The 21,526-nt window shown below is 41.9% G+C and overlaps 1 protein-coding gene across 6 annotated transcripts in view; it reads left to right on the top strand.

Annotated features, from left to right (window-relative positions):
- FAM214A (family with sequence similarity 214 member A) overlaps positions 1-21,526 on the top strand; it is a 46,165-nt gene that overhangs the window by 19,714 nt on the left and 4,925 nt on the right. For all 6 annotated transcript variants that reach the window (XM_035336009.1, XM_035336007.1, XM_035336004.1 and 3 more), the window contains 10 exons: positions 9,438-9,622; positions 10,389-10,591; positions 11,233-11,358; positions 11,562-13,410; positions 13,897-14,013; positions 15,016-15,095; positions 16,278-16,386; positions 17,231-17,389; positions 19,479-19,547; positions 20,359-20,558. In XM_035336009.1, the coding sequence (XP_035191900.1) occupies positions 9,438-9,622; positions 10,389-10,591; positions 11,233-11,358; positions 11,562-13,410; positions 13,897-14,013; positions 15,016-15,095; positions 16,278-16,386; positions 17,231-17,389; positions 19,479-19,547; positions 20,359-20,558 (3,097 nt within the window). The remainder of the gene's footprint in view (positions 1-9,437; positions 9,623-10,388; positions 10,592-11,232; positions 11,359-11,561; positions 13,411-13,896; positions 14,014-15,015; positions 15,096-16,277; positions 16,387-17,230; positions 17,390-19,478; positions 19,548-20,358; positions 20,559-21,526) is intronic.

Here is a 21,526-nt window from a genome sequence, read left to right as displayed (position 1 = left end):
CCTCAGTAGTCTTGGAAACTGTATTCTTGTATCTTTCTGCCCATTGAAAAAAAAAAATTGTTTCAAGAGAGGAAAAGCAAGGAGGACGTGGTAGGGGTGTCTGGTTTACGTACTGCTGCTCCCCTGGGAGTTCAAAGTCAGTAGACATCGGTCTGAGGAAAATGGCTGTAACCGCCCCCCAGTCGGGCTCGTTGGCACCTTTTGGTTTGTGCAGGTGAGAGGCTAGTGATCGGTGAAAGCTTTCGGAGTGTGACACCATTTCCAAGGCCGAGTGCTTCGGAACTTGCAAAACGCCCCCTGCTCTGACAACAGGATTGCTGCAAAGGCCGAGAGCTTGGCTAAGGTTGTCTATAACGTGCGATCCTGTAAGTCACGTGGCTCTTCTTCCTTTCAGAGGGATTTCCCTGCTTCTCACAGCTGTGGCATCCCTGCCGAGTCCACCCAAGAATGATTCAGTGCTGGGTGTTTTGCTTTCACGTTGCACTTCTTGAATTTGCTCTGGTTTATTTTTAAGAGGCCTGGCAACGGTCTGAGGCAAACGTTTTGTAACGCTTCTTTTCTTGCAGTGACCATAGGGAAGAAAAATAGCAGCTTGGGTGTCTATGGCATTCTTCTCTTGTATAATACCAGGTGTTTGGGACACGGTGAGACGTACACTGCACAGATGGCATTCACCATCAGGAGCTTTATGTGCTCCCACTTCAGGTTTGTTCAGCCCCTTAATGATTCTTCCGAATCATTTGCTCAAAATCTTGAGAGCTGAAGGCACATTCCTCCTCAGAAAAGACATGTTATTAGAATTAACAGTAAAATAAGCACAAGAGCACTTGAAATTATATTGTCAAAGTTTCTAAGAACTGTACTTACCTAAGGTGATGAGCTAAAGCCTGAAACATTTCAAAGATGATTTTTAGTGTTAGTGAAGAACCTGTTTTTTTTTTTTTAAAAAAAAAAAAAGTTTCTGGCCGGTCTACATGACTATGAATGCCATTCTCAAAGATACTTTCATATATTGTAAAGATGTAGCGATATGGAGCAGTGAACTGCAGAACAAATCTTAGCAGAAATCTGGGCAGCACAAGATACAGACAGGTGGTGGTTTAAGTAGAGAGCTGCTCTGGCAGCCCTCACAAGCACTGAAATGCCTACTGTAGGCTTTTTTTAAACAACAGTCCAGTGGTTTTTTTCCAAGTAACATATAAGAGTGATTTATTATCACAAATTGCTGTTTTACATCTTTAGATTGATCTCTGTAATATTGCAGAAGTCTGCAAATAGTTGAGTCTTAGTCGAGCTTGGTTGTTAAATTAAAGAGAAAACGTATGCGTGCAGTCCTTACCTGTGTTGTGTTGAAGGCCTCAGATAAAATTTCTGGCATCCATTTTTCTTTATGTATTATAAAAACGTAGGCACAGCCAGAATTTAATGCAGAACTGCTGTCAACGTGTTTAATGGGAGGGAAGTCTTGGCTTTCAAATGGAATTAGACCTCCCGGTACTCAACTGCTGCAGCTGTCATATGGATGTTATGCCTTCAGAAGGAGGTGAGGCCTGGCCAAACACGCGTGCTTTTTCATTGTAAGTTCGTGTTAGGCTTCCATTGAAAAGAAAGCCACGGATGTGGAGCCACTGCAGGCTGGTGTTTGCAGCTAGCAGAAAGCTGAGCAAGTCCATGAGAGCCTTCGGTCTGCGTGCCCTCGGCTGTGTCGCTGCTGCTGCTCAGCTGGCTCTTGAATTGGCGAGTTCCCATAGCAGAGCTCCTCATCTCCAGAGGCCGTTTGGCTAGGGAAGCCTTGGCCAAGGATGAGGCCTCGTCCCTCCAAGAAGGCTGCCTTCATCAGAAGTGAGCGGTGAAGGAAGTTTGGGAAAAGCTTGAATGTATATTTAGAAATGTGATGTAGGAAAATCTGTACTTTAACGTTAAAAAACTTAATCATTTTCTGGGAAACACCTTAGGAAAAAATGTTCACATTCTGTTAGCGTAAGGAGGCTGTGTTTTCTGTTCTAGGGTGATGTACTGCCTCCCTCCCCAGCCCCTTCCGCTCCCAAACCACCTTGGCTGGCCGCAGGTGCACGCTGTGCTGGTGGAGACTGAAGCTCGCCTAGGTCTCCTCTGCACAGGTCCCTTGCTCCCTTCTGTGAAGCAGGGTGTGAGCTTAAAACAGGATCGCTTCAGTGATTTATTTTCCATACAATCTTGCAAAATTTGTGTCTGCATATTTATGAGCACGGAAAATCAGTGTTGATGCTGAGTGAAGGCTGTATAGCAGACCTTCCTTCCTTCCCAATTACAGCCGTACAGTCTACTGAGCATTCACTCTGTACTTTGTGACATGTACCTGTGCTGAAAATGTTTTCTAATCGTTTACCTTTTATGAACTAACAAAGATATCTGAAAAACAGTTCAGAGCTGCTGAACTAGAAATCCTATTGCTTTGTCAGTTTTTTTAGGGCTGTGTCTCAGTGGTAGGTTTATCAAGTCACGCAGTTTGTTCTAATACCTAAGGTAGGCAGCGACCAGCTAACCAAGGGAAAAAGTGGAGCTAGAAGAGAGCAAATGGAAAACTCAGAAGTTTTCAGTCTGCTCCTGGCACGCATGTTTTTTCATTACATTATAAGATTTTGTGCAGCCAAATGGCAATCTCGGAAGTCTTAGTATAAAGGAAAACACAAATTGCGTTTAATTAAGAGCGTTAACTGAGGCAGAAGTCCTCTTTGCTTTCACTACCTGTCTGGTTATAGCATGTTAGTACAAGTAGCATCTTTTGTAACCCATTCTGTAGACTAAGTCTAAGGATCAGCAAAAAGTGTTGTGTTGTTTCTCCGCCCTGCTTGAATTTAAAATCTAAAACATCCTTTAAAAAGTCAGCATTAGAGCTCTTACAGCGTTATGCTGACACTCCAGGGCTCTCCTGCCTTTGTTAGGGTACGGTGCAACAGCTGTATTTTAGAATATCTCTCCCCGTTCAATGAACTGGGATTTGAAAAGAGTCTGAAACTCGCTGCCTGTCTTCAGGTATTGCTTTTCTTCTATTAAATGCAGGCCATGAAATCGTAATGCTTGGTCTGCCTCACCATTTGTCACTTCCTTGTGGAGGAAGATGCAGTTGAGCTTACATCATTTGTTCATTTTCTTTGCCCAATTAAGTGAAAATAAAGTTAGTTTCTCCGATCAAAATACAAATGTAGGACCTAGAGGTTGGCTGATTGCCAAGAAGTCAAAAGAGGCAGGTTAAACTGATGTTGCTAGGTAAAAATAGCTACAGTTGGAAGAAGAGAACTGACTCAGTGAGCTGTACAGCGATGGCAAAATAGGATGTCAGCCAAAGCGCAGGAAGCAAGATGGGAACACCCAGATCAGTTTACCAGTCTGCGTTTTGTGCTCTCAGAGCACTAGTTTCTGAGATGATTGCAGAGAAAATGAGCTTTAAATGAATGCAACTGCTTTTCTTTCCTTGGCTTTTATGTTGGTACTCATTAAACTGTTTGGCCCTGAATAGGTTTTGGTAGGAGTCGTTTTGTGAACTGTACTTTTTGTCCAGCCCAGTTTTAAGCCCGGTGTCTTTCTGATAACTTCATTTGCTGAAAAAATGACTTGCGAGTAGTTCTGAGTGCTGGGGGATGCGTGCGGCAGGGACGCGGTGACACGGAGGGGCAGGGAGCGTTGTGGGGAGCTGGCGGTACCGACGGTACTGATGGATCTGTGTGGCTCTGGAGGAGCTTCGTGGGCTGCTGTGCAGCCATGTCTCGCTTTTAAAAAATCACTCCTTACTTGCAAGATTTTGTGTCGTTATGTTTTCTGATTATAAGCTGTTGTAAGAACACCAAAGCAGATGACTTTTTCCTACTCTTCTATGCAGAACTAAGTAGATCCAGCAGCTGTGTAGCTTCTAGTCTATTTTCTTTGAACAGGAACAGGGTCTACATCAACCCTAATTTAAAACTCCTGGGCTACCGTTTCCTGCCTCCACCTGAACTGTTTGATGATCGGGTAGTGGTTCAACTCGGTACGCTGGAAAAAAGAAGGCAGCAGAAGTAAGATGAGGCGTTGCGCTTCTCTACTAGCATTTTCTTAATGGCTGTCACGCTTCCCAGGCTCAAAGATCAATGAGGAGCTAAGACAGGATTCAATGCAGGTAAAAAAAAAAATATATAGAGGAATATCCCTAAAATAAGGTATGGACACAACACCCAGAAAAGCATGGATTTCGGAGGTTCACGGGCAGCTTTCTTTGAAGTGGAGTACAACATGGAGTTAGTTAACTGAAGCATCCTTCGGTGTTTCTAATTCCAGAGGAGAAGCTGTTAGTCAAATGTTTACATTGTGTTTCATTTCCTTTACAGTAGTTTCTTGAATTCCTGCCTTACTCCTAAAACCCAGAACTACCTTTAACCCACTTCTTGGAAAAGTGAGATGATAAAACCTGTTCGGAGTTAGCTGTTTTGGGGAAAGGGCCAGAGAGCCTTAGCTGTAACTTTTTGAATGCCTCACAGTGCCTTTGCTAGGAGGAGATGGGAAGTAAAAAAAAAAAAAAAAATGACCCGTACCAAACCTACTTGAAAATAAATGAAATGCAGCACGGGTTCAGAGGGCTGTGTGGGGGCAGCGTGGGGTGGGAGTGAGTGCCCGGTGCTGGCCGGGCAGCTGGGAGTGGGCGAGCATCGGGGCTGGCATCCAGCCGCTGGGCCAGCCCGTACCACGCGGTTCCTACCTCGTGCTGGCCGCTTGCAAAGGCTGTTCTGGGTGCCTGAAGACTTTCCAGGGACAGTCTTAGAGCATATTTTGGAGGTAATTATTAGCTGTGTTTCCTCCCTTAAAAGTAGCCCTCCAGATCGGTGGGGATCAGGGCTGCAAGTGAACAGGTCGGCCTTGCCTTCAAGAAGGGCTCTAAATGCTCAGCAAGTCCTGAGAGGGGAGCAGCAAGGTCGGTAGGTGGTGGTGGGGCCCAGTGCAGTCCGAAAGGTGCTCAGACAAGAAGATAAGCATGGGGTGAGAGCTGTTGCAGCACCACCCGGCTGTCTGCGGGCAGCTCCCCAGAGGACAGCACAGGGTGAGGGCATGCGGGCCCAGCCCGGGGCTGATCCCGCTGCCACCAGCCCCGCAGGAAAGGATCCCAGCTCACAGCCCGACTTCGGGGTGGCCCCGGGAGCACAATGGGCTGCATGATGCCGAATGTCTTTGCTTCCTGTCTGAGCCTAGAAAACAGATTAAATGTTCTTCTGCTACACATGAAAACACGTTCTGTAATTGCGACAGAAAATACTGTAATGGGAAGGGGAAGGGAGTTGGTCCCCACAGCCGTGACCTAGCTGTGAAAGGAATCAGCTGGGTGCAACTGGCTGAGCTGGAGTGTGGGGAGAGTGCTTGCTTACAGCTAAGTGACTTTGTGGCTCGTTGTGCCCTGGGTGTAATTTCAAGAGATTTTAGAACACGAGCCAGTTTTAACTTTCTTTGGTTTTGAGTTCTTGTTCTTTCCTCCAGTGATTTGTGGGTGGGGACGGGCAAGGACCTGAAGACCCTTCCTGAAATCTCCTGTTAAGCAGGCTTTCCTGTTTGTCCAGATGTAGAAGAATACTTTGTGTTGTAGAGGAGACAAAGGAAGACAAAAATGATGTACCTCCAGGTTTAAATTCTCCAGTATTGTGTATTTTGTTCTATTTGTAGTAGCTTCAGTCTAAATTAATGTTTTTCTTGTTTTCATTCCTACAGTAGTGTGACATCTGTTGCTCTCTTTTTTTGACTAGCTGGTCAGTGCACTGGCGTTCCATTCTGTGACTGAAGGGCAGCAGTGCCTGTTGCTTTAATTCCCATGTATTTGTGTCAACTAACTGGAGTTTTGGCTATTTTAAGGGAAATAAGATCCGTACGTTGCTGGGATGCATATTTTGTAGTGTACACTTGGATGTCCTGTTGGTAGAGATGAAGCAGAATAAAAATCGTGTCTGTAGACAGATTATAGGATTGAGGTTATTCTGTGCACAGTATGCGATGCCCTAAATAGGGCTGAATCATAGACAAAAGCAAACTGTCACAGCGCACATGCACCAAGAGTTTTTTATAACTAAACACTGAGTTTGCTGTTTCTATAAATGTCTTTCCACCCTTGTCCTCAATTACATCAACTTGCATCATCTGAGCCTGTTGTGGAGGAACAATCACCAGCTTCTCGGTACTCATTGTTTTTTTTTCCTTTACTAAAACTATTAGTTGTTAAATAATATAGAAATCTAGTGGAGCCGAAAAAAAGTCAATATGCCACGTGAAATTTGGAGGAAAATGCATTTCTCAATATCCATTGTTATTTGTGCTTAAAAGAAGATTGAATACCTTGATTGTTGTACTGCTGGCATAATTTTCAAGTGTTGGCCCTGCCCTCGTAGTGCTGTTAGGAAAACAGATGCGTTTCCTAGCTCAGCACTTGGTGCTGGCCATCCTTTAAGGGGATGCAGTTTCCATTTCGGAACAACCTGTGTGTGTAACGCGGCCCGTGCAGATGTCTCCTAGCTACCTGCTCTCCTCTTCCGTGCTTCAGGCGAGGAGCTGGCAGCTTGTGAAACAGCCGGGCTGACCCGCGGGCACAGGCAGCGTTTGTGCATTGAACTCGAACCTCTGCCTTACCTGTTCATATAACGTAACGCCGTCCGTGTATTCTGAGCCTTGAGTAACGGCTGTGAGAGGTACTCTACGCCATATATTTGCCTTGTTATTCGCTAGGTGGATCTTGCATTTGGACACGTTCAAGCCGCCTCTGGCTTATGTCAGTGTGATACGTCTGTAGAAACTGCGCGTTTTACAGCATGAACTTCTGCTTTACAGCCACCTGATACAGAAGGAAGGTGGGCTTTTTGCCTGAATCTTACCAGCTGTGAAGAAGCACTTGGGCCACAGATTTTATCCATTAATTTGTGTCAGCTCCAAAAACCTTTGATCAAATTCAGCGCCTTTCTGAAAGACAGGGCCAACTAATAGGTCTACTGCTCCACATGGTAAGCTGTTAGAGTTAATTATAGGGTGTATCTATTTTATTATTAGCTGCTATTTGAAGTTTTCTAGAGTAAATTATCAGGTGTCACATCTTACTGTGCACACTCTGTTCCTTAAGAAGCTATTTGTCTGAAGCTATCTGCCTGTATAAACACATGCATCTCGATCAAGCTCTATAACTTTTTTTTATAAACTGTAGTGTTTTTACGTATTTTAACTACACGGTTTCTCTCATATTTTCTTAAGGATGAATATTTTCTTCCCCTTTCCGTTTCATCTGCTAAACATGAAGCCAGCCTTGTTGCTATCTCTCCTGCTCAGCACTTTCTGGGTTTTTGAAACTTCTACCTCAGAGCAGAAGCACTTCAATAATGATCTGTCCTAGCGTGACTTTCTTAAAGTCACTCTGCGCTTTGGACATGCAGAGATGAGCATGATGCTTGTATTAGCAGCCAGATAATAGCTAAATGCTTTTCCGAGTCTTTCCGAATCCCATTTCCCTGTTCTGTAAGTATGACTTACCTGTTGTTGACCAGGCTTTGACTGGAAAAAAAAAATATGCGGGTGCCTAATTTTGTAGGTGACTCATAGCACTACACACAAGGCTTGTCCTCTCTGTTATTTACTGTTCCTTTAATCTTTCGTGCTCCCTTTATTAGTAATTTTCTGCCCTCCGTCAGATGAATGACCACTGCAGCTCGTGCCAGGTGATTTCATGTATGGTGCATGTGCCGCTCGGGGTCCTCCGGGGGAATTCATCTGTCCTCTGGCTGCTCTTGGTGGCCAGGTGACTGGTGCTGGCAGCACCCAGCCTGTCCAGACCCCACGCTCCCTTCTGGGACGGGGACGCAGCTGGGGCTGGGCAGTTGCTGCCTCTCTCCTTACCCCCGTGGCTGGAGCCGCAGGCTGGCTGCGAATGGTGGCAGTGGCTGCGCGGAAAAAAGGGGTGGGAGGGAAGTCTGTAGGGAGGGGGACTTGTATATTGGCCCTGGCTCCCTGGCAGGGGGCTGGCTTCTACGGACCTCGTGCAGATCCCTCAAAATAGTCTGCAAGCCCTGGGGTCTGGGGAATACAAGCCTGGACTAGGCAATTATGTACATGCAAAAGCTAGTTTTACGTACTTTGCAATTTGCGTATGCAGGTAATCAGGCATTTAATTGGAGTTTTTGTTTAACACGTCCCTTACGTGGATTTCTCAAGTCTGTCTTGCCATGCTTGCTAAATGCCCTGGTATTAGGGAATGAAGGCAACAAAAAAATAGACTCTTGAGTCCGGTTTTCTCCAAGAGAAAAGGTATTTATCCATGGTAATCAAAACAGGAATAGAAATGGAGAAAAGAGGGACTTGGCTTGTCCATCTTGGCAGTTTTGTGTCGGTGGATGACACAGGGCACATGCTAAAATTGTGAAGATGTCACGTGCCTTTCTTCCCCATAAGCATAAAAATAAAGAACGCTGCCAGTCTTGCCTCCACCTGCTTTATTTTGCTACTCTTAAAATAGACTCTGAAGTCGATGTATTTTAGCTTCCTCTGAAGAGATCTTTCTGTAACCTCTTCAGTAACTAAATCATTTTGATCCTTGAGCGTCTCCCAGCAGAGGGGAATGGCGTGCCCTGCCTGTACCTGAGTCTGTTTGAAGGCTGTGTGACAGCCTGAAGATGGGGGAGGAGAAGGGTGCTCTACAAAATGCCGTGAAATAGGGGGCTGTTGTGTTGTGCTCTGCAGGAAATGTGTGCCAGAGTAACTCGTGAAGAGCAATGCCAGCTGCTGCTTTGTTTACGGAGGCTTGTTGAGTTTTAATTCTTTGTACAAGTTTAGACCGAGCATTGTACAAAACAATATTCTGTATGTTCCTCGTGAACCTTTTCTATGTTTGAAAGCTGTTAATGGTAACTATAAATGGCCTCCTCTTAAATAACCTCCAGCTCTCAGCTGGAGGAACTCTCAATAAAACACTTAAAGAACATTGTGTCCCACTTTTCCTAACAGAAGGAACGCTTACTATTTTTTTGCTATTCATTTTTTTAATGTACTATATGATGTATCATCTTCCCTTTATATCTGTCGTATGATCTTAATGATGCCAAGTCGTACTGCCATCAGGCTTCTTCCATTTGGACTCAGGAAGCCTTTTTCTTTCAGAAAAGCTGTAATTCAGCTGTGGATCACGACACAAACTCCTGTTTCTTGGCACTGGTGCAGTCTGGTGACTTGGCCTGTTACTACATGTACCTTTCTTTAGAGTATTTGTAATTTTATCTGCTTGCAGTGGCAAGTTAGGGGTTGCGGCCGTTGGTTTGTTTTGGTGGTACGATCGTTTAGGCAGTAAGGGGAGGGCCGTCTGTCTGAGCCAAACGTCCGTTTTCCATCCCTCTTCTTTTAGGTGTACATTGGAGCAAACTGCACTTGTTATGCAGTAGGTGATGTTATTGCTTATCTCTTTGAAATGACAGATACTTTAGATGAATACTTCGAGTATGAAGCTGAGGAGTTCCTGGTCTCCTTGGCCTTGCTGATCACGGAAGGTCGAACACCTGAATATTCGATAAAGGGCAGAACAGAGGGCTTCCACTGTCCTCCAGCACAGTCAAGTCAGCCCCCAACAAATAAGCATGAATGCAGCGACAGAGTGGCTCAGGTATGATGGTACCCATTTCATCTCAAGTATTGTGGACTTTGTTCTTGCTACCGTGATCAAAATCAGATGAGAAGTCCTGGTAGATTCACAGCTAAGCACGAATAACGATTACTTTGTGACAGTTCTGCATTGAAACAAGTCTGTAATTTAGTATTATACTAATAATAGATGAAAGATCATTAAGGCTTTTACCCTTGAACATGAATTTCTGCAGACTACCTGAATGCAGTACCTATTTCAGTCTTTGTTATGCAGATTGCAAGTGCTATACTTAGCATTCTTGTTCTTATTTTGAGAAAATGTAGGCTGACTTGCCTAACTTTTAGATCTTCCAGGTGGTATTGAAAAGTTAGTGGTCCAAAAAGCAGAACACCATCAAATCTAGCCAGTCTCTTTTGGGTTAAGGCTGGAGCATCCCATCTCTCAAATAAAAGATGTGTGACTTTACACTATTATTCATGCAGAAGCTAGCCTGCTCAAAACCACAATGTTTCTTAAGATACTGCTGAAGGTGACTTGTGGAGAGAGTAGTGCAGTGTATGGTAGCTGGAGAAAATTGATGTGAGCTCTTTTTATGCATTTGCTCGAACAGCAACCATAAATGATTTGTTACTTTTTCATTTAATTCTCCTGGGATCTTACCTTTGATTTGATGAAACGTAGTCTTCAGAACTTGATCCTTACCTTCTTCCAGTTCTTTGGAGTATGTCTTAAAAGTAGTTTTAAATGTGGCTACTGTTTTCATGGCTTGCATTTACTCCCTCAGTGTCGTCAAGCCAGGCGAACCAGATCTGAGGTTATGCTGCTGTGGAAAAACAATATTCCGATCATGGTAGAAGTGATGCTGCTTCCAGACTGTTGCTATAGTGATGAAGGGCCTAACACCGAGGGGAACGATTTAAACGATCCTGCCATCAAGCAAGATGCGTTGTTGTTAGAAAGGTGGATTTTGGAACCAGTTCCACGACAGTAAGTTGGATATTAGGATTAGTTGGTAATTGCAAGAATCCTGTCCTGTAAATCTCCTTAAAGTAGCGGGTTACTGTTTTGGAATTGGCCCTTTACTTTTGGGACTTTAGGATCTGAGCAAATCACTATTTCCTAGTGAAATCTGAGCATCTTTTAATCTTAGTCTTGCTGTATCCAGAATTTCTGCATTGTGCAATGCAGAGTATATAGTGTTCCTAGCTGGACGTGGCCATTTCTATATGTGGTCTGTTAAGTTTTATAAAAGTTTATACAGGTAGGAACAAATCAGGCTGTGTAGTCTTCAAAATGTTTGGAATTTCATTTTTTTTCCTTGACTCAGCCATGTTTTATTTTCAGAATGAAAATCTGTAAATAAATTTATTCCCATATTTAATGCAAAATACTTTAACAATACACATGTATAATATATATAACATAAAAATAAAGTATGTTTTAAGACTGTAATTTCCTACAAGATATTTGACACTTGACCTTCTACGCGACAGCTAAAAGTATAAATGGAGAAAGGGAAGAGGACAGCAAGAGATACTGTTGTGAAAGCTTAGTTTTGATAGTATTCTATGTTCTTAGTTCTCTCGGCATATTCTTAACGTCTCTGCGCTTCTTTTAATGCAATTTAGAAGTGGAGATCGATTCATTGAAGAGAAGACACTTTTACTGGCTGTTCGCTCTTTCGTTTTCTTCTCTCAGCTGAGTGCATGGCTGAGTGTTTCGCATGGTGCTGTTCCCCGTAACATTCTGTACAGGTATGTTTGAGGAGCGAATCGTTTTTATTTGCTGTTTGCCAGTTGTTGCAACTCATCTTAAAACAATTCTTCCCACCTGTTCTCCCCTTTGCTTTCAGAGGGTGCCACATCGTGGGCCCAGCCCTCTGGTGGCTGTGTATGGTTGGTGTACTTTGCGAAGTATGGTCGTATGTTTCTAAAAATGCTCTTCTGTGTTGTTTCAGGGTGAGCGCTGCAGATGTGGACTTGCAGTGGACGTTCTCCCAGACACCAACTGAGCACGTCTTTCCTGTTCCTAATGTTTCTCACAATGTGGCCTTGAGAGTCAGTGTCCAGTCCTTGCCCAGACAATCGAACTACCCAGTCCTGACCTGTAGTATTCACACCAACCTTAGCTTTTATGAAAAGCAAATGCAAGAGCGTAAGTTACATCAGCGCAGTGAATCCAGTGCGGCAGAGCAGTGCAGTACCTCCAGTTCGCAGCGTGTCTGTGGGAAACAAGCGTGGACAATGACACCTGAAGGCCTACTTAATGTAAAAAAGACACCCGAATTTACTACATCTATCAGAAATTTAAAGCTTTATCCATCTACCAGCCTTGGATCTGACTGTGGGGCATCACAATCTAAAGTTCAGTGCTATAATGCTACAGCAGACAATAAGACACAATCTCATGAAACAGCTGTCAGAACTTTTAAAACCTTTTCTTTAATTGATTCCCGTGTTACGAATGGTCATTGCTCTCATCAGTCCACAGGAGAAATCAACCCTTTGATAGGCTCTTTACTTCAAGAGCGACAAGAAGTCATCGCAAGAATTGCTCAGCACTTGATTCACTGTGATCCAGCTACTTCACCGGTTGTTGCTGGACGGCCCTTCAACCTACATGAAACTGGCTCAGCTCCACCAAAAGCTTTTCGGAGTACTTACGAAGATGAAAACTTGCTTAAGAAAGGCAAGGAAACCTCCCCTGCTTCTGTTGCCAACTTAGATAACGCAATACAAGAAGATGGTGGTGAAGGCAAAACCAGAGCAATACCAGAGATCCCACGGCTCGATCCCCGTGCTCCGGTGAACCAGTGTGGCCGTCCCTCGGCCGGAGAGGGAAACCCTCTCATCGATTCTCTGCTTCAGGAGCGGCAGGAGGTTATAGCAAGGATTGCCCAGCACTTGATACATTGTGATCCAGCTACTTCTCATGTTACGGGACGTCCATTCAGAGTACATGAAACTAGCCCAGTTACTTCAAAAATTTTCCAAAGTACATATGAAGATGAAAATTTGCTGAAGAAAGGCAAGGAACCATCTTCTGTTTCTTTTGCTAAATCCACTTTTTCTTTGCTAGAAGACAGCAGTAAATCAAGGACGAAAACACCTGACACTCCTAGCAGTCCTAGGTTTGATGGTGAATCGAAGGCTTCTCTGAAACTCCAAGCAAGAAGAAAATTGGTTTTAGCAAAACCCAATGAAGCTGTCCGAAACGCATTTCATCAGACTCCAAATAAGACTTCTCATTCATTTACTAACATGCACACATCATCATCATGTGTTAAAGAAAATAAATCTGAATTGCCAGATAAATTGGAAATGATACATTCTGGTTATGTGCAGAAAGACCAGATAACCAATAGAATTAAACAGTGTTCAAATTTTAGCAGCATTGATGAACAGATTTGCACAAATAAACTTAAAGAAAGAACAGTTGTTAGTGAGAACAACAACACGGACAGTTTTAACAATTTACAGAAAGATAAATGCAGAATACTTGAAGGTACAAAAAAAGTGTCTGTGATGCAGGCATCTGACTCTTTGCACAAGAATGAGCTCAAGTGTTCAGATAAAGACTCGAGAAAAACAAATATTTATGAGCAAAATACTCAGCTTATTAGTATTGAAAATTATTTAAATAAAGACCATGACGGTTTCAAAAATAAAAACAAGCAAGATAAAACAAAAACTGCACATGATGAGAATGAAGACCCAGTAGGCCTTGATTTCCAAAGCACTTCTCAGAAGAAATCTACGGACGACAGCTCACTCAGGTGTGAGCGGCTGAAGAACTCAGATGTGCAGGTAAACAGAGATGCAAAGAGCAATTTCTTTAGCTGCTGGCCGTCATGTGGCCTGTAACTGCATCCCGAATCTGCTAAGGGTGGTAGGGGGAAGGGTTTATGTCTGGTTTACGTGAAGCAGCATGGGACTGTTGTCTGCTTCAGGAAGCACCTAAGGATGGGTGAGGGAAGCACCCTTAATTATAACGTCAAGAACAGCATTGTCTTGTTCTGCTCATTGTGAATGCATCAGAAATGACAGGTTCTGTAGGCAGTTAGGCATCCTGTATAAACGCACCAGTGTCTGAATGTGATATGTGGTCATCTGAAAGTCTGTAGTGATTGTAGATTGAGTCAGAACTTCTAATCCGTTTCGTAGTACACCAGTGGGATGCAGATTCACTGGCTGCAGAATTCTTCTCAGTTAAAGCAAGTGAATGATAACTTGATAGGCCATTGAAATCTTGATAGGCCATTAATATCTTGAGTACATCTGTTTTGCTGGCAGAAAGCTCCATCTCTAAAACACACAAATATATGGCGGAAACACACCTTTCGATCCTTGGATGGAACTTCAACCAAGGCTTTTCATCCCAGAACTGGATTGCCTCTACTTTCAAGTCCTGTAAGTTACTGTTGAAGTTACGACTTGGTTATGACTTAACTTGTAAATGAGAAGGGGGGTATTTCATTATTTTACTATCTGCATTACAGAAGCAAGATGCCTAGGTGAAACTTCTGTTTGCTTTGTGTCAGAGGGATTAGTTTTACAGGTGGAGACCTGAGAGTTAATACTTGAGTGAAGCTGAGGAATAATTCTGGAAAATAATATGTTAAAGAGTTCTGGAGGCATTCTCAAGGCTGACAAAAGTTTACATCAAAAATTCTATGGCAAACAGTTCTTTGGTGATATTTCAGAGTACAAAAAGTATTTTGAAGCTTAGTGTTTTAAGTGTAAGCTAACACTGTCGTTTAAGAGTTTTTGTATGAGTTATTAATACCTGGTGGCCTATTATTCTAAAGCTTTTGTTTCTGTGAACAGCCTGTACCATGCATTTCTCAGCATCCAGAGTTGTCATTGCATGACTAAGTGACACAAGACAGCTGTGATAATGCACAAAAGCCTTGTTATAGTTCTTGGAATGTTGTTTGGGACTTCTAAGAAAAAGGCAGTATGGATTAAAGCTACTGGAGCAGTGATCTTTTGTAATCAGCATACAATGTGTTTCATCCTTCAGTGCTTAAAGGATGTGATATTTTCAGAGAACTCTGGAAATCACTGGAAATCATAAATATTTGCTTATTTTTGATGCTGTGCACTGCTGCAAAGAGATGGTCAGCCTGTTGAATGAGCTGGACAGTGATTTGGGGGTAGAGTTAGTTTTTCTTGCTTACCTCGCACACTTTCTTGGAAGCTCCTGCCTGTTTATGTTGATCAGATTTTTAATTCATTTTTTTAAGTAGTCTTAAATTTGGTATTTTCCTTACTAAGTTTAGAATGACGCTCTTCTGCTTTGTTTCTGATTTTGTAATGTCATGAAAATTCCTGGCAAACTTGTGCTTACTTGCCAAAACTTTTTTTACTGGAGGTAAAGTTTTCAAATTAGCATATTCTTTCCTTTTTGAGGTTCCTCAAAGAAAAACACAGTCTGGGTGCTTTGATCTGGATTCATCACTGCTGCAGTTGAAATGTTTGTCTGCAAGAAGGTACGTTTTGTTTACCAGAAACTTTGAGACTTTTTGTTTCCAGAAATGGAACACACGTATGTATCTGTATGCAACAGCAAAGCACATTAGCAAATACAACATGTGGGTGTAACATAAGAATCCTTATTTTGAAATAACTTTTAAGAAGTTTCATTGCAATTTTGTAGACAGTAGATTTCAACCCTTAGTGTGTTGCATCAGTTGATGGATTTTTTTCATGATTCCAAATTTTCACGTTAAACTAAAATGGCTGTGTATCAGAAGTAGATAATCTCCAATTTTACTTTTATTTTTGATTGTTATAAAAATGTAAGCTTTTTTTTTTTTAAAAAAAAAAAAAAGAGTCTAGATTTGGCTATTTTGTTTCTCTGCACCATGGAGTCATCGCAGAGCTGTCTCACTGGCTGACCAGAGGGGACTATGTTTGCTTTATGTTGTCTGCGGCATGAGAAGGGCTCATGTTGCACCAGGCTGGACTGTGGTAGATAGTCTCCATGGTCTTTTTAAGATGCCTGTTGAAATCTTCTTTTGTCTGAACGCCTGCTTCATGGATGTGAGATGGCAGTGGCTTGCTGTGGCTTCTCCATGGCAGGGCAGAATGGATGCCGGGTCCCCCCGGCCGATGGCTTGTAGCCAGATTTCTCCTTTGGTCCCCAAATCAGCACAGCTCAGGAACAAAACCCCAGTGTGATGTAAGACACGCTTGAATATTCAAGCAGAAAAGTTTCTGCATTCTGTGAAAAGCCACTTTTTCAAAACAGTGATATTTTTGTGTGAATAGAGTTGATTGGGTTAAACATTTTTGCCTTCATTTGTTCAGAGAACCTTTTGCAAGGGACTAGTCATGACCATTTATATGTTGTTACTTAAACAGCTTTAATGTGGCAGTTTGGAAACTTCAGGATATGAAACAAATAATTACATGTGGGAAAGAGTTTTCTGTTATTTTGTTCAGTTCCTACTAGCGAGTTAATGAACAATGTAAATTTGTGTTGTCTGTATCTCTTTTAATATAAAACTTGTGAAAGTATTACCTAGAAAACGTTTTGCAAAGGTATTAACGGGCTGTTACTGCTTTAAGACAGTATTTTGTAATACAATGTGATTCTTTTTAGAGCTGGTTATACCCAGAAGACAAAAGCAAATGTCTTTTATCCATATGTTTATTCTTTTTTTTGATAGCCCACAACAATGTATAAACAGAGACAGTGATCCAGAGAGCCATGGGAAACCATTTTTAAGTTCTAGTGCTCCACCAGTAACAAGTCTTAGCCTTCTGGGAAACTTTGAGGTAATGCATATTCTGTAGAAGTCTTGTGGTATTTTTATTGCTCTTCTGCACTGCTTTTTAAGAGTGCATTGCTGTGGATAATTCCAGCCTGACTACAATGTAAAAGTTTGTAATTAAATTGAATGAAATTTGTTTTAATTTCCATCTATAAAGGCATGTATTTTGCTCTGCAGACATCTTCTCTCTCAGATACAAGCAACTCAATCCCTAATTTTGTAAGTTTTAATTCTCACCATGGTTAAGTTAGGAGGCTTTCTGTTGGCTTAAAAGAGATTTAACAACTGGTTATTGTTTGTGTTGTAGTATATATACCTAGAAAGTGGATTCATACTTTAATTCTTAAAATTTACTCAGTATGTCACTAAAGCTACGTGACATCAGTGTAGTAAAGAACGTATTTAAAGTGTAGCCTCCAGCTTTTGACTTCATGTTGCATATCAAATGTCACTGACTGCAGCATTTATGCGTTGCGCAGTATTTCCGAAATATGGAGTGAATATGTTGAGTAAAGTTCCAGATGAGTTTATTGTTCTTTCACATGTAGTGTATGTCAAGGAAAGTCGTGCATCGATCCTGCTGCAGTAAAACTCCGTGGGCTTTTGCACAGTTTTCAGGAGGACTAAGATAAGATTTCCTGATGCTTTCTCTTAGACCACTGTCATCTTGCTGAATGTTCCTCTGTTCATCCTAATTTTTGCCTTGTGCCACAATTTTTTTGGTAGGTCACCATATGAAAGAACAAAGACCCAAGTTCTTAGAAAAACTTGTCTTCATTTGCTGTGTGCATAGTCTTGCTATATTTTGAATCATTCCCAACCTAAGCTGTACGTGTTTTGTTTTTCAGGAGTCTGTCTTGAATTTTCGCTTGGACCCGCTAGGCATCGTTGAGGGTTTTACAGCAGAAGTGGGAGCAAGCGGAGTCTTTTGTCCCACTCACATGACTCTGCCAGTGGAAGTATCATTCTACAGCGTTTCGGATGATAACGCGCCCTCTCCTTACATGGTAAGTGTATGGTCAAATGTGTTTTTTCTGTTTAAAACCATTAGGCTGGAACAAAGCTCACACGAGCCTGTCAGGTGAACTTGTCTAACTTATACTTTAATACAGTAATCAAACATACGTGTTTGCTGAGATGTTTGGTAATTAGCTTAAGTATCCTACATAAAGTACCCAGAGCAGTGCAGTGTTTCTCAGCTGAGCAGGTACATCTGGGGTAGTAGAACTTGGTGAGTTTCTTTTTTTTCCCCTCATCCTTTGGTACAGCAAAACCCTGCAGTTTTCACAGACAGCTGGCTACAGATTGCAGAGGCATTAAGTTCTGACAGGTGGAGATAGGTGAGTAAAGAGTTCAGGGAGTGAGGCTTTGGAGGGATCTGGGATATTTCCAGCTGCTTGTGATCAAGTTCTCTTCCTTTCCCTTCTCCCTTTCCCCAGCTAGTGCTTATTCTCCCATTGCTGTGCCCCACCATCCAGTTGCTCTGATCACGGGATATTGAATGTATTTGTCTGTCTCCACTGGTTGATGATCACTCATCAACCTCCACTACCTCTTCTTATCCAACTTACTAAAAATAAGCAGCGAGGCAATAGCTGGACTGCAGGATACATTTTGCTTATAGGATACCTTTTGTTGTCCAAATAAGCTGCTGTCCAGGGCAACGAACTGCTTTGCCAGCAAGTGGCTTAGGTATAGGCCAAGGTTCAGTTGTGGATGGAGACTTTAGACTCCTTGTCTAAGTTGTTTAGCCTTTTCTTTTTGAGGAAATGCTGTTGCAGCTAGTGTGACACGTTGCTCTCAAAAGCTGCTTGGTTTGCTGGTGTTCACACTGGCACAGTAGTTTTGTTCTTGGCATCCATGTAGTAATTCTGTTCTGCACTCTACAGGGACAACAGTTTTTGGTTGCCTAAAAACTGTTACCGTGTAAAAGGCAAAGGTCTGTTGGATGCTAGCAGTGAATCAGACAGCTAATTTTGTTCTGAATGCCTGCTGAGTAACTTCAGTGTTACCTGGGTGACAGATCTAACACATGGTAAAAATACATGGTAAATAGTCTGTTTAAACATGCAAGTAAACCGTTGAACACCTGAAACTCAATGCTTAGACTTGGCACTTAGCACACTTCTGACCTTCTGTTTTAAACTGGATTCAGAAAATGAAATCAAATGGAAATCCAGTTAAGCTTGCAAACTTGGATATACCTTCCCTTGACCAAGGAGAAGAATCATTTTTTTTTTTTTGCTTTCTTTCTAGATTATTTCATGTAAATTTCCAGGAGGTGAAAGGACTCTGGTGTTCCTCAAATGGTTAAAGTGACATTGCTTATTTCCCTACCCAGGGTTTCTTTGTTTTAGGCTTTTCCACATGTTGTAAACATGCTATTATGCCCGAGTCTCACAGGATTAATACAACATTTATATAATGCCTCCATCATCAGAAACATTGTCTGTTTGTATAGCTAGTTCCTTTGCTCTGGGTTTTGCTTTTTCTGTCTTGTTTTTTTTGCACAACTGTTTCAGTACAGTACACCAGTTGTGCACCCCAGTTTAATCGAGCGCATGCTCTGGTGCAGTGCCGTAAGGGTGACCTCAGTGGTGTCAGAGCAGAGTGAATTCCCCCAAGGATGCTAAGTGGAGCACTCAGATGCTCTGTAGATCCCAGTTGGTACAAAAGCAGATCATATTGTTGCTAGAGGTTAGGATTAGAATAGAAGATTAAATGCAACTGCTGTCTTTGAGAAGCACAAATTAGTTCTTTGAGGATGGAAGTATTATTGGTGCAGTTGTAGGCCATATAAAAATGGAAAGGCAAGTCTTTCATTTTAGCTTAAAAGCCATTTTAAAAAGCAAGCTCCATAGCCCTGACTGCTAGTCTGAAGATGGGGAAGCTTGGAAGTTGTTTCAAGAGGAGAACGTACTCCTTACTGCACAGCTTTTAGCGATCTGCCAAAGTATTTGTAAGATCCCTACTGTTTTTAACTGCATCTTAAGTGTTGTCTTTAGTTTTTACTCAGCAGTGTATAAGTAGAATTACACAAATAAAACAATTTGTTTCTACCACGCCCTGTTAACTATATTTGTCTTTTCTTTCCAGGGTGTAATTACTCTGGAGTCCCTTGGTAAAAGGGGTTATCGGGTACCGCCTTCAGGAACGATACAAGTGGTATGTACGCAGCAGATACGGGTGCTTTAAAATCCCTGATACCAAGAAATTCATGCAGATGTTATTTATTAGTGAGGAACACAAAGGTAACACTTGAAAAAAAAAAAAACAACTGAATTTCTATAGAAACTTGTAGTATTTTAATTATTCAAAGTATACATTGGTGTAATTTGTGATTCCAAACACTTGAGCCCATCCATGCTGTGAAGAGGTTTCAGACCCGTTACTGGAAGTTTGGGATATTTGCTGACACCCCTTCGCTGAAGAAGTAATGAAGTAATTAGGGAATCCAAATTCTGAAATCCTTCAAAAAGCAACTTCCAAGTTGTCTCCATACTGTCTTACATAAATTCTGTAACATTTTAAAAGCCACCTGCTTTTTGTAATAAAATCAGAAAGCATATCACAGCCACGGCTTAGAGCCAGTGGTCTGTCTCTTTTAAGAATCCAGTCCAACGTGACACATTGCTCATTTCAGGCTTAAAAGTGGAGCCTGCACAAGCATAGTGTATCTCCAAAACAGTGCAGACGGAAGTCTGAAAAATAAAACAAAAACGGGGAATGTAGATTAGCAAAGTAATAGTAGTCCTGCTAGTGTTTCAGATCAGGTAATGATTACTATGATATTAAAAAAAAGAGAGAGAATTTCTAGTAGCTTAAGCGTTAAAGTGAACTGAAAAGCTGCACGTTTTCCCCACGAACATTCCTGTATGACACAGGAACAAAATGCATAGAGGATGGTGAGTATTTTGGCAGGTAATATTTTTTTCCATTTTTCACCTCTAAATTGTATTGAACCATTTTTTTTCAGACCTTATTTAACCCTAACAAAACTGTGGTGAAGATGTTTGTGGTGATCTATGACTTGAGAGAAATGCCAGCTAATCATCAAACATTCCTACGGCAAAGAACTTTCTCTGTTCCTGTGAGACGAGAAATCAAGCGGACTGTCAATAAAGAAAATAGTCAACAGACTGAAGAAAGGCTACTTCGCTACCTCATACATCTGAGGTAAGCTTCTTGGAGTTAAGAATAAAAAATGTAACAATAAGTCCAAATATCTGCCAAAATTTCTCTCTCTCTCGATTCCTTTGCCAGCCTGCCTTTTTTTTTTACAGGTTTATGTTTAAAAAAAAAGCTCTTAATTTGGTATTCAAGGTAGATGATAGAAGAAGAAAAGCTAGTAAATAAATTGGATCCTGCTTGGGAGGAACAAAGTTAAAATAAAGCTCTTTCTTAACATTTGTATGGCCTTGTAATTACGTGTTTTCCTATGAACAGAGATTTATTCTGGCTGGATCAGTGTAGCCTTTTGAGGTTAAAAGAAATAGCGAGTGTGCCTGTTACACAACAGCAGCCAAAAAAAGGATCAGTGTAGAGAAAGTGGCCAGTGTGCACACGTGCCTGTTCAGCAGAACAGGTTCTAACATGAAAAGCATTTGGAATTACTACTAAAAACGAAGTGCAGTGTTCACTAGTAAAATGTAAATATCTGTTTCGTGATGCGGTAGCACTGATGTTGCTTTCACTTTATAAAATATTCACACAATCTTCTCTGAATGATTTACAAAGCACTGCCTGAAACCAGATGCTGTGCTACTGTTCTTTGGGTGTTCTGAAGGCTGCAATTTGAAGCGAAGGAGAAATGCTGGCTGTACTTTGTCCTTTGGCAGTTTGCAAACTTTTGCCAGCATTATTGTACCAAACGAGCCACATTCATGCAGTCCCAGTGATTTCATTGCAGCACTTCAAAACCTGATGACTGCTGACATTTTAGAGCTAGCAAACTAAACAGAGTCAAATAACTTGTTGTGGAATTACTTCTGATGCTTATTTCCCCTACTTAGAGGCATTGACTTCTACCCAGCAGACTTTCAAAACACAGCTTTGTCTTTGACTGATTCCAGACCAACACTTTTCATTAAATGAAAGTTGACGGTCAAAGTGTGTGTTGGCTTACTGGAGTGGGAACATGGTGT

This window comes from Oxyura jamaicensis, chromosome 10 (assembly GCF_011077185.1).
Source record: "Oxyura jamaicensis isolate SHBP4307 breed ruddy duck chromosome 10, BPBGC_Ojam_1.0, whole genome shotgun sequence".
Lineage (NCBI taxonomy): Eukaryota > Metazoa > Chordata > Aves > Anseriformes > Anatidae > Oxyura > Oxyura jamaicensis.
This window is presented reverse-complemented; position numbering and strand designations above follow the sequence as displayed.